Genomic DNA, 13,723 nt, shown 5'->3' with positions numbered 1-13,723 from the left:
ACAAAGTGTGATTGTGGGACAATCCTTTTAGCCAATACTGGATCTGATACCCTATTTTTTTTTAACCTGTCGTAACTAGAGATGAGCGAATAGTATTCGAAACTATAGTTTTGAATACCTTGCTCCATAGGAATGAATGGGGCCGGCCGGCGCTTAACCCCTTGCAGTTCCCCCGCTCCCATTCATTCCTATGGGAGCGAGGTATTCGATACATAGTTTCGAATACTATTCAAATCAACACTAGTCGTAACCATTTTGCTGGTCTTCTTGACCAATGTGCCAACTGTAGAACTCTACGATGTTGAACGACTGTATGGCCGGGATATACAAAGGCTACCTACAGTGTCAGTGGTTACAAATTAATATATATATAGATTTTTTTCTTAATAAAATGGTTTTACCGTTGTTGGACGATCGTCGACTTTATACCGGTCATAAAATTTTTTTTGTCTCTGTAAATATATATAAAGAATACTTGCACCATCTCAACTTATTAAAAAAAGCCTTTGATTTAATATCGTAAATGGTCATTCTGAATAATGTGTCATTTACATAGGGAGAAATCAGTTACAAATTAATATGGCAAGACATCAGCCATTTTCTTTAGAATCAACCAAATACATTCAAAGTAAATTTTCCATGCCACTTTCCAATTTTTTTTTTTTTTGTTGAGGTAAACATACATTTGTAATATAAAGCAACAATGACGCCAACCACCTCTCTCAGCAGTAAATAGTGCTTTCGACACATTCCTTTGAGGTACTGTACAAATCAACTTTCCTGAGGTTTTTTTTTGTTTGTTTGTTTGTCATTTTTGCAGACAGAACATTAAAAGAAATAAACTACAGAAATGAAGTTCCAGATTAATTTTCTTATCCCTTCTGCAGAACAGACAGGATTTGAGGAATACCGTTGCTCGTAACATGGCAAGAAAATCTGGCGCTCTGTCTTTCAACTTATCGGTTCGTCTATAGTCCATTAATGTTTGAAGTTAAAGCTCTTTATATTAGCACATGCCACCAATGTAATTGTGAGGCAAACAAAAAAAAATAAAATAAAGCACCACTTGAGGCACTTGACAGCAACTAAATCTCAAGAACAGCAGAATGGAATCAATACACGGGATTCATGTCTTTCCGACGTCAACCTATGTCCACCCTGCTTCTTTTCGAGTGCCGATTTCCGTAACACAGAATTAAGCATTAAAATATGCTCACTGTCACGTCATTCGATTCAGAACATTGGCTGTTTGATGCACATTAAAGTCTACCATCACTCTGAAGATGCAAGTTTATTGTGGCTGCCTTGGTACCTTGAACATATAGGCCACTGCCAAAAGGGACTCCTACCCCCTTGGTCGCCTACATCTGTATGCCAGCATTGACTGCAATGTTTATTATCACTGACTGCAACCAAACATTTTGTTCCATTCAATATATGTATCAAGTTCTTTCTGTGATATGCTAGGCTGAATCTTGCAGAATACATTTTCAAAGTCTTGGTATGTTACAGGCCTCAGCTGGCTCGGCATAATGGCTGAGAGGTCTGAGGGTGGTATGGCGTGGAGAGGGCCAACCACAGCTTCCTGACACAAGCGAGCCACATCCAGTCCAGAAAAACCTTCTGTGCGCTGGACTAGGAGTGCAACTTCTTTGTCGTTGAGACAGTAATTGTGCTGTGAGAGCAATTGTATTATGATTTGATGTCTGGCTGTGCTGTCTGGAAGTGGGATAAGAAGTCTCTTCATGAAATATCTCCGAAGAGATTCATCTATTTCTTCGGGTTTACTTGTGGCACAAATTACAACTATTTGGTCCTCAGCAGATGAAAGAACGGAATCTAACTGCATAAGAAACTCTGTTCTCATTCGGCTTACGGGATTGTGTTCTTCACCTACTTGGGAAGAAAGTAGCATGTCTATGTCACTTACAAAAATCACAGAAGGTTGCCGACACCTTGCCACAAGGAACGAGGCGTGGACGATTTTTTCGCCTTCGTTGATCCACTTTGTGACAAGATTAGAGCCGGCAATTTTAAAGAACGTGGCACCGAGCTGGCTAGCTATACATCTGCCCAATAATGTTTTGCCTGTTCCCCTAGGTCCAAATAAAAGTATGCTTCGAGGCAAGGCCGTAAGTCCACTGAATGCATCAGATCTAATGACAGGCCATAATACTTCTTCCTTTATAAATGCCTTTACCAAATCAAGGCCAGCAATTTCATCCCAGTCAACTGGATGTCCCTGGTTGATAATCTCATTAGTTACAAGGTCAATGAGGTGAGTATCAGTGTTCTTCAGCTGTTCGTCCACAGAGTGGTTGGATGAGGTAGCTGTATGAAGTCCAGGGCCTTGCAGACTATGCGGGAGTAGCTGTCTATGCTCCTCGCCGTGTTCATTGATTGCCGATGAGTTGTATTTGCCAAAAGCGTCACTTGATCTCGAATTCTTTCCAGTGCTATATGAAGGTGGTGTAAGCGCTCTCGTTGACTGATTGCTAAATTTTCTTTGCTGATCAGTAGGAGCTAGCTGCTTTGTGGGCTTAAATGCCAAGGATGAGGACTCAGAACTTCGGTCATAGCCATTTCCTCTGCTTGAGTTAGATATAGTTGTGTCGGCCATTCTATACATAGGGCTATGTGAGGTTCTTTGTTGCCCATAACTATAGTTACCATAACTAGAATCTAAATCCCCCTGTCCTGCCATATAGAAAGCTTTTCTTTTGAGCGAGCTAGCTGAACTTGGAGTTATTGGGGTCAAACCATGTGTTTGATAACTGTAGCCTGGTACTGTCGTTGGTGGAAGAGGAGTAGGAGCAGGAATACCGGAAGGAAGGTAAGCAGAAGGAGGAGGTGCGCTTCCAGGGCTGTACCCGGACCCGACACTGGACTGTGTAGGATAGCCAGCAGGTGGATAGTTGTAGCTTGAAAGATTGGAGGCCCCATTGTAGCCTGGTACTAGAGATGGTGGCGGCGGTGGTGGTGGAGGAGGCTGTAGGAGACCAGAGCTATGAAGTGGAGATGGGTGAGGTGATGGCAGTGCAGATGCAGATTGACTACTGTAGCTTGAATGCAGGTAGGAGCCATTATATCCTGTTCCATATTCCTGAGACGGTAGCCCTGAATGTAGACTAGGAACTGAGTGACTTCCACATGTACTACTAGAATAACTAGGTTCTGTCAAGTTGCTGCCCACTCCAGGAGAACTGCCTATGCTGGCCGAGACATCTGATGGAGGGATCGTGGCTCCTACTCCAGTTTTGCTGGCTGCAATTACATCAGAAACACAGTTCATGGGATAGACATTTTCTGAATTCAAAGAACTCTGCCAAGGCTCGCCATCATTTTTTCGACCATTCACAAGGCCCGACGGAGCTTCAGTGTAATTACTGAGAAGGGGTCTTTCCATGGATCCTTCCAAAATTCCAGAATATTTCTCAGCATACTTTTTCAGTAGATTGGATGCAGTTAAAGCCGATATATCATCGTTGGCCCAGGCATACTGGTACGTGCGTTGCAAGTGACCACGATATGCTTCCACTTTGTGAGCCGGTGACCTTGTGGTTGACGATATGTCGAAGTGCTGTTCTGGCCATTGAGCATGCTCTGGCGTCCACTGCATCTTCAAGCCTATATAAATGAGAAAGAAGCCAGTCAGCACAATAATACCATAAAGACAATATATATATTCTAATTATTCATACATTAGATAACATGCAGATATTCTCATTTTTTAGACGACGCTGTAAAACAGATTCCAGTTTCCAGAGATGCTCAATACGCTCTGTATGCAGCATCGCTGTCTGTACAATATCAGTTTCAGATTTCTTTTTTTTCCCCCAATCTAAAAATATGAGACACAGCTGACAGATCACATCTAGGATACCTCTCTTATTTGGTGCTGAACACCTAGTTAGCACAGCATAATGCACCCTGTGCTGAACAATATGACACAGACATTGCAGGTCATTCCATAATCCAACTCTCATCTAAAGTGGTCCACGACAGCTTCAAATCTGCTTCGTGGAGTGCAGCAAAGCAATCTCCCAGGCAGCGGTCCATCGCTTTCATCACACAAAGCCTACAACTCGGTATGAATTACAACGGCTTTCTTTCTGCTTCTGAGCTCTGTTGTTGAACCCCTAAAGAAAAAAAAACAGGCAACGCTTGTCTGCTGGTTGTTTCTCCTGCAAGTCTCCAGGGTGCAAGAAATTAAACCTCCGCCGACTAACCCCTAAAAGTTTTTTTTTTTTTTTTTTTAGCTTTCCCCTTTAGTTGCCGCAGCTGGAATCTATCATATAGACACAGCATTAGGTACAAGTCACATTAGTAGAGAACTTTCTATAAGCTCACTGAAAACACAAAAAGATCGGAACTATCATATTCTGTATATTGTATATAATAGCCATGCAAATCTTATATTTTATGTACTTCAATCAAGGGTTAATTATAGAATTTTTTGCACTGGACATAATTTACGGATATAAGTTCTCATGGCTTAATAGGATCTTGTAGCCAGATATTAGTTTTTGCAGGATAAGGATTATCAGTTGGCCCTGGAATATTCTATGAAGTAATAAAAAAACAAAACAAATATATTATATATATATACACATTATATATATATATATATATATATATATATATATATATTTGAGAAAAGCTTTGGTTGCGAAACTGGAACATTGCAGATTCTCTCACTACATTTTACTACCTGTTTCCTGGAAAAATTATTTGGAATTATTTGGTCTGTGTCTGATATATAGATAGAGAGATAGATAGATAGATAGATAGATAGATAGATAGATAGATAGATAGATAGATAGATAGATATTGCACTTGCACAAAGTCCTTTACAAAGAAAATCTAAGATATTGATAAGTTGCAGGAAATATATAATAAGCATTGCTCTTGCACCGATGCTCCATTGCTCCCCATCAGCCTTTATATTCCTGAAGCAATGATATGGTACACATCCATATGAGCACTGCAGTCAGTCACTGCCCCCAGCGGGTGACGCTAACATGTACAAACACATGACCATGGAGGACAGTCATCACTGCAGCAGTCCCATGAATATACAATGCATCTTTGCTCCAGAAATAGTAGACACCTCTGGCACAGCGGTGCAGGAGCGGCTGGGGACTTAACCGGTGAATACTGATTGACTGATCTGATTCTACAACCTTTTCTGCAGCCAAGTTACATTGGTTTGACCCCAATAACTCATGCACGCTACTATAAGGCTTCATGTTGCATAGAGCAATAATTGAGCTGTCATAAAAGGTACGTAAGGGGTTTTCCGGGACTATGATATAGAGCGTCACTTCCTCTTCTCAGGCCAGTGATATCACATCCATTGATCATATGACCATACTGCATGTCAGTCCTGTTCCAATGAGATGAGCCGCAGTACCAAGCACAGCCACTATACAATGCATGGCGCTTGTTAAGTAGGGGAGAGGCTGCAGCAATCGGTATCTTAGTCTTAGACAAGATATGGGCAAAGACATCACCTAAGGTGTAAAAATAGGTGATGGGAATAAAAAAAAATAATAAAGTAATATTACTCCATTTGTTTTGAAGTGATTGATGTAATGTATTGTTATGGAATTAACTGTTGTAATTCAATCCTTTCCCATCTCCTTTCTCCAAGGAAAGTCCTTGGTTTTTAAGTTATGTCCCTGGAAGCTTTTGTCCATTTTTTTTTTTAACCAGCAAGAAGCGGCCATGACTCTTCCGCTCTCTCCATGTTTACATTTTCACCGTCTACTGGAAGAGCTCTACTGCTCGGTTTCTATGGGATGTATGGAAATTTTTGTTCCTCCATTTTAGTTTCTCTAAGAGACATGAAGAAGCATGAAACTGGAGAGCATGATGATTATTAAAGTCACAAACCCTTTAAGGGGTTGTCCTAGAATAGATATTGTCAGCCTATCCTTAGAAAAGGTCATTATTATCAGATGGGTGGGGGTCAGACACCCATCAGTGGCCACTAGATCTGCACAGTATATGGAACTGCTTCCAGGTGGGTACAATGATCCAGTGGCTAAGGCAGTTGATCTCTAGGACTGCTGGGTATTGGTTCCCCACTGACCTGATATGGTTGACCTATCCTAAGGTTAGACCTATCTGGTCTTGGAGATCCCTTGGTATGTGGACATTACATATACAAAACCTACATCCAAAAATGTATGAGCCCATGGTGAACCTAACACAATATTCCATTGTCTATAGACTTTTATTGACCACAATCAAAATATGAGCCTTAGGCCCCTTGCAGACAACTGTGGTGTGGGCCAGTGTGCTATCCGTGTATTTCATGGATAACACAGTGACCCATTCTTTTCTATGGATCCGTAAACACAACGGTGATTTTCACAGTCCCATGTGCAGGGCAACAGTCCAAGCCCCATCAGATTGGACAAGTCCTATTTATGTCCTATTTTGTGGCCCATGCTTCACGGCAGGCCACTTGCAGCATGGTTGTCTGCAATCGGCCTTAGAAATGAATAAGTTGTAGACGACCTTCAACATACCGAAGTGGTCAGGAGTTTTGTATCTAGATCTTTTTAAGAAAAGAAATAAAAACAATTTAACTGAAAACCTTTAAAGGGATTGTCCAGGTCTCCCTCAGGGTAAGTCATCAATAAGAGATCAGTGGGGGTCCGACACCTGTGACCTCCTCACCATTTCCACAACATGCAATGTAATGCCTTACGTCCCTGTCCTAGTCACTTCTATGGAATGAGGCTGTAATTACATTGCACGGCCACTAGGAAACCATTAAATGAATCACCTATATAGAAAACCTATGGACCACCACTGTCAAAAGGTGTTGGTCACAGCTCATCCCCTCCCGGTACAATGACCTCTTTGAAAGTCACGGAGCATGCTCAAAGCACCCCCCATAGAATTCACATATTAATCTCCGGGCTACAGGTTAAAGGGTGCTCTGGGCAAATGATATGGATGACTTATCTTTAGGATAGTTCAGTAGTGTCAGATCGGCAGGGGTCCCGCACCTGGGACATGACTGGCACACAGCTGGTGCGAGATAAAAATGTATTGCAGATGTCAGACACCGGTCACAAACATAATTCTGTTCCCTGAACACTATTACATATCCTGAATAATTAATAGTTTGCTGGAGATTGATCCATGTTCAGCTAGAGATACCTATATGTCCGCCCATCTCCTGCCTTATAAAATCAATTTACATTTTCCATATGATCAGTAGAGAATTTGCAAAATGCACTTACTTGTTTCTGTTTAAAGGGATTTTTGAACAAATACAATAAGTTATCCATTTTACATTGGTGGGAATACCACCCAGGACCCATACAGATCAGCAGTAGAAACATTTCACTGGTCAGTAACATCACATTCATCGTCCTACTTGCAGTTCAATACCAAGCACAATGACTATACAAAAGTCGCACTCTTCGTACAGCTGATCAGTTGGGGTTCTGGGTGTGGGACCCCACATTATCTGATATTAGTGACCTATCCTAAGACTAGGCCATCTATATACCCTATTAATATTGATCTCTTTACACAGAGCCCATCCTCTAGATCTCTAACAAAAGCCCAATTCTCCAACACCGTAGCGAGCCGATTCCCCGTTGACTTTTCAAGTTTGTGAAAAATTTGCTGCAGAAAATGAGTTAATTATCAGATTGATACATTGTTAATTGTGTTAGATTACAAGAATTCCGTCAAAGAGAATGGCACCAAACCTGGCACCTCTGTCATGTTCTTGCCGTAATGGTTTCCACGACCTAAACAGGATGACATTAATTATAGGCAGAATGACAGATTATGAAATTCCAGGGGTTAAGTCATCGATACGCAACGCATTGCCCCACATCATTTATGTGGCTAATTGTATATTGTGACAGAAGGTATACACTCTGTCAGTCCAATCTTTGACAGTTTTTAAAGGAACTAGGAAACACGGCGCTGCGTGAAATGTCATTGTTGACCTTGTGTAGTAGCGATAGTAGTGTCCGTCTATGAAGTCTTCACTCAATAGTACAACGACTTGTTTACCCAAGATGGGAAGATAAAACCTAAGGCTAAGTTCACATCTGCGTTGGAGTCTCCGAAGCAGAAAAATCCAAAAATTGACGGAGAGAATTTTCTCTCTGTGGTCTTAACTATAAAAACAAGGGTAATCACCATTTTAGTGGTCCGGTTCTCCATCGTTTGGATTCCTCGATGGGCCTGAATGATCGAGACTCCGGGGCAGATATGAACCTAGCCTAAAGTCAACCATGTTGGAATTATAGAACTGTATCTTCTGATCACTAAGCCATAAACTAAAATCTTCATCTTCCTCTCTCTCGTGTTGGGTAAACTGCTCCAATAATCACACCAAAGGTCCTACTGTACACAAGGGGAAGTCACTCCTATACTGAGGTGGGGACCCTTTTTTCATGAATGTTGAGGGCTAGACAAGAAATTCCAACTGTACCAGAATCTGCGGAATGGCCTCAATAGTTGATACACAAGGTAAATAGTGAAGAGATCATAGTGTTCATATCACTGTGGCCTGTTCAAACAGATGATCAGTGGGGTCCCAGGTGTCGGACCCCCACAGATTTGTTATTGATGACCTATCTTGAGGATAGATCATCATTAAAAAAAAAAGAACTGTACAACCCCTTTAACTGAGCTGTATGTAGCAATTACCTAGAAATAACATCTCTTAGTAACTCTCTGATACACGGTACAGTAATTGTCCACATTATTACCATTAGCTGCAGGATAAAGACAGACATGTGGAAATTTATAACAATCTGTAATATGGCTCTGATTTATAGATCATAGACGGTCATACATTGTGCTCAGAGTCAGACTGCAGTGACCAACATACAACCTATTGCAAATATTACCTGACATGCATTTGCAAATTCCTAAAATGTAAGTAATTTTCTTTTTCCCAGTAGTAGATGCCTGTATCTTACCTCTGATTATTTCTATCCTGGGGTCCTGTCAGTATTCTGCTGCCTGGCTCTTACCTCTGATTATTTCTATGCCTGGTTCTTGTCAGTAGTCTGCTGCCTGGCATTTACCTCTGATTATTTCTATCCTGGGGTCCTGTCAGTATTCTGCTGCCTGGCTCTTACGTCTGATTATTTCTATCCTGGGGTCCTGTCAGTAGTCTGCTGCCTGGCACTTACCTCTGATTATTTCTACCCTGGGGTCCTGTCAGTAGTCTGCTGCCTGGCTCTTACCTCTGATTATTTTCATTCTGGGGTTCTTTTAGTATTCTACTGCCTGGCTCTTACCTCTGATTATTTTCATTCTGGGGTTCTTTTAGTATTCTACTGCCTGGCTCTTACCTCTGATTATTTTCACTCTGGGGTCGTGTCAGTAGTCTGCTGCCTGGCACTTACCTCTGATTATTTCTTTCCTGGGGTTCTTTCAGTATTCAGCTGTCTGGCTCTTACCTCTATTTGTTTCTATCCTGGGGTCTGGTCAGTAGTCTATGCATAGCCCTTATCTTGGACTGGGCCCTTTGACTAGGGGCTGTGGGGTGGAGATATAGGTCCACATAGCAGCAGAATGATTAAGCAAGATGATTGTTTTTTTGGGCCCCTTCAGTGTGATAGAGAAGTGAGCCCCAGGGCGGACGAATACCAGTTGGCCTGATTTTGTTAGCATGATAGGGGCTGTATTTCTGTAAAACATGGATCTACAAGTTTGAGACTACGTCTACAAGGATGAAACCTAAATAAAAGCGTATTTTAACAATTCTATTATTTACCTTTTACATTATACCCCATTATATATTTGTCTTATTGTGTCAGCAGAAGAGAACAATCCCACTACATAATAACCTAATAAATGATATTACATATACTGTATAAATATATATATGTAATGCAATTATATATATATCTATGACAATGTGTTTGTTAATTGGAGTCCACCCCCATTCGAGTCAACAGTGACTGTCACTTTATTTCACCCCATTATTCTCTGTGATTTGGTCGATCTCAAGCTTAAGACGTTATCCTGGTAGAGCTGAAAGGAACCACAGCATGACTGGAAAAAAAATGTGATCTCAACAGCGAAACTGCAACAATCAATTTGCAGAGTCTAACCGTTGGCCAGTCTCAGCCCATCTTGCATGCTGCTTCACTCGGCAATCTTTAAACAAGGCCCCACAGGGCCTCCGCTGTCAAGTCATATGTGCCAGCATCACCAAGCTGCTGCTCCAGCCGAGGCTCAGGAGGAAAGCAAAAGCAAGTAATCCTGCTATAAGCAGATCCAGGAAATAAATAGCAAGTCAACAGATATGAGCAGCATACAGTCAACTATATTTATCCGGCCTCTCAAGTAAGAGGGTTTGTTAATGCAAGTAAATTATAGGAACTAAACACCGGCTGTCAGCCTACGGTTTACATAAGAGGGAATACAGGATGTCACTATCCCGCTGATGGATTGACATGGACTTGGTGGGATGGATTCATAGCAGTCAAAGGGAAAATCCAGTCAAAACGATTCTCTGACCTGTCATAGACACATGAAATAAATACATTTTGTCATATGTTACATTGTAGACCACTGAAATTCGTTTCATATTTTGACAACTGCTGGTTTTCCATCCTTACAAAAGATTACATAAACTGCGGTCCATTGTCTTGTTATTATAGATTAGTACAAAGTGTATAGACTCATGTATCTATATATATTATCCATCCATTTACAATATCCAACCATCTACAAATTCTATTCAGCCACAATATCTTCATAACAACAATATCCAGCCATATATAATATTTATGTATTCTCAATATCTATCCATCCATTCATTCATGATAACCAGGTATCTACAATAGCAATGCATTCACAATATCTATACATCCATAATAGCCACAAGAGCCATCTATCCATCCACAATATCTATCTATCTATCTATCTATCTATCTATCTATCTATCTATCTATCTATCATATCTATCATATCTATCTATCTATCTCTCTCTCACGTCTATCTATCTATCTATCTATCTATCTATCTATCTCTCTATCTATCTTATCTATCTATAATATCTATCTATCTATCTATCTATCTATCTATCATCTATCTATCTATCTATCTATCTATCAGCTATCTATCTATCATCCATCATAACATCCATCCATCCATTCAAGATATCCACAATATCTACCTATTTATAAACAATAGCCACAAGATTTATCTATCCATCCATCCATCCATCTATCTATCTATCTATCTATCTATCTATCTATCTATCTATCTATCTATCCATCCATCCATCCATCCATCCATCCACAATAACTATAACATCCATCCATTCAAGATAACCACAATATATACCTATCTATAAACAATGGCCACAAGATTTATCTATCTATCTATGATACCCACAATATCCATCCATACACAATATTCACAATATCTATCCATACACAATATCCACTAGATCTATCCATCTACATTATCCATCTTTCCATTCACAAAATCCCCACATTCACCATAGCTATCCATACAAAATATGCATATCTATCTATTCATCCATAATATCCATACATCCCTCCATTCCTTCATGATATCCACCATGTTCATTCATTTACAATATCCGTCTCAGCTCCATGCATCTTATCTATCACATCTATCTCTTCAACTATTGTATCTATCCTTCTATTCTATCATATCCATCATGCCTACGGTATCTATCACTTTATCCATGTATCCATTCCACCATACTGATCTCTCCATCTCAGTTACATGTCTAATATCTATGAGAACAATTTTCATATCTGATGCCAAAAAACATGATTTATCCCATTTATTTGCTGTGGATAAAATGTGGGCGAACAATCCTAAAACCGTGTCTAGAATAGCAGCTGCTGTATGTGTCCGCTAATGTTGACATGTACATTGTATGTACATTGTATTTTCTACAGGACAATTGCAAGACTTGGCTACAGGATATAACAAGAGAGAGAATAGAATTCTAGGCAAATCTTTATCTTGCCCGATTTCGGATCCATCTGGGCGAATCCTTCTGCTATTCACTAATAGTCACACAATAGCGCTGTATATTTATAGGCCTATCTGCAGCACATAATACATACGGCATTATCACCGAATGACTGCAAGCTCCTTATCCGCTCCTATATAGCTATAGGCACGCCGCGCGCGTTTCCAAACACAGGCACATTCACAGATATAGCGTCAGTTTTAGTATTCCATCAAGGAAAAGATCAATTTGAGTACATTTGAAAGAAGCTGTACTCAATTCTGACCCAATAGACTGAGCTAACAGGGGTCAAAAAACAAATTTATAGGTCTAATAACTGCGGGCCTTAGTCTTGAATGAACAAGGCATCCCTGCTCTTAAATGACTTTTCGAAGCATTTAACTTCACAAGTAAAAAGAGAACAAGACGGAATTTAGAGGACAAGGATTTCGCGATCAGGTCGGTTTCTATGTAGGGGGGAGAGAAAAAAAAATTGGTATCTTATAGCTTTATTGTCTGTAGATTGGGAAAATGTGTTATTTGGCGGAAGAATAGCGAATGCTATGGATGGTTAAAGACTATGTGATTAATGTACCAATAAAAAGTATCGTACAATAAAAAATAAAATAAAAAAATCTGTTGATAGGACAGGGTGACATAGAGCATTAATTCCGTGTCCTTCACTCCTAGGACCTCTGTATAATTTAGTCCCCCATCTGATGGCGGTGGAAGAAACTACATATAAAATTCATTTGTGTGGGCTGAATGTTGTATTCTCTCACACAATACTCTATATGAAGATAAACTACCTTCCAGCACCGCATGTGGAACTCGCTTAAAAAGAAGACCTTCCTCGTACGCTAGGGCAGATTTATTCTCCACTTCTCCATTGCTAAGGGATTAGAAAACTTGTCTCCAGAAAATCCCCTGGATCTTGATGAATGCCGCCACACAGATGTATTCTTATATGTAATACAGCCATCACCGGCCTTTGTCTTCAGCGCGATGCAACGGTAAAGAAAGTGGATTTCAGGCCATGGTCCATTATATCGGGAAATTAGAAAGGTCCGTTTATCTAGACGGGCAGGAAATATACAGTATACATACAAATGACTGTGCAATAGACAGATAATACCGTCAAATACATTTTGAAATAAATTGCCGGGATTGGAGAATCTTGAGCAAATTTAGATCAGATGATCAGTATTAAAGTGGAGTATTTAAAACAAATATTTGAATTTTAAATAATTTTTTCAAAATTAAACCATTTAGGTCGGAGGTTAGATATTTTTCAATTCCAATAATCAAACCCTTGGCATAAATGGGTTAAAAAAATCAAATAGAATAAAATAAAATACACAACACTAATTGTTCTATAATAGTATGCAAAATTTTTGATCACCACCAGCGTGTCTCTCTCCATATAGGGGTTATTGGGGAATATAGATGGGACAGACCAATGAATGATCAGTGGGGTGGACGTCATGAGCTCTGAGCCAGTAGCAGAATAAGGGTGAGTTCACACAGTGGAATTTGTTTCAATGGGAAGCAGATACTGCAATTTCTGCTAGCTTTACAAAAAAAAAAAAAAAATCAGCTAAAGGTGGCACGGTGGCTCAGTGTTTAATCACAGATGTCTTGCAGCAGCACTGGAGTCCTGGGTTCGAATCCAAGCAAGGACATCTAGAAGGAGTTTGTATGTTCTCCCCGTGTTTGCATGGATTTCCT

General features: G+C 40.2%; 1 protein-coding gene across 2 annotated transcripts in view; it reads right to left on the bottom strand.

Moving 5' to 3' along the window:
• Positions 1-489: 489 nt before the first annotated feature.
• FIGN (fidgetin, microtubule severing factor) overlaps positions 490-13,723 on the bottom strand; it is a 130,473-nt gene continuing 117,239 nt past the window's right edge. For both annotated transcript variants that reach the window (XM_075284241.1, XM_075284242.1), the window contains one exon: positions 490-3,627. In XM_075284241.1, the coding sequence (XP_075140342.1) occupies positions 1,400-3,627 (2,228 nt within the window). In that variant the 3' untranslated portion in view covers positions 490-1,399. The remainder of the gene's footprint in view (positions 3,628-13,723) is intronic.

This window comes from Leptodactylus fuscus, chromosome 8 (genome assembly GCF_031893055.1).
Source record: "Leptodactylus fuscus isolate aLepFus1 chromosome 8, aLepFus1.hap2, whole genome shotgun sequence".
NCBI classification, from domain to species: Eukaryota; Metazoa; Chordata; class Amphibia; order Anura; family Leptodactylidae; genus Leptodactylus; species Leptodactylus fuscus.
Note: the sequence above shows the minus strand (reverse complement) of the source record. Positions and strands in the feature narration are given on the sequence as shown.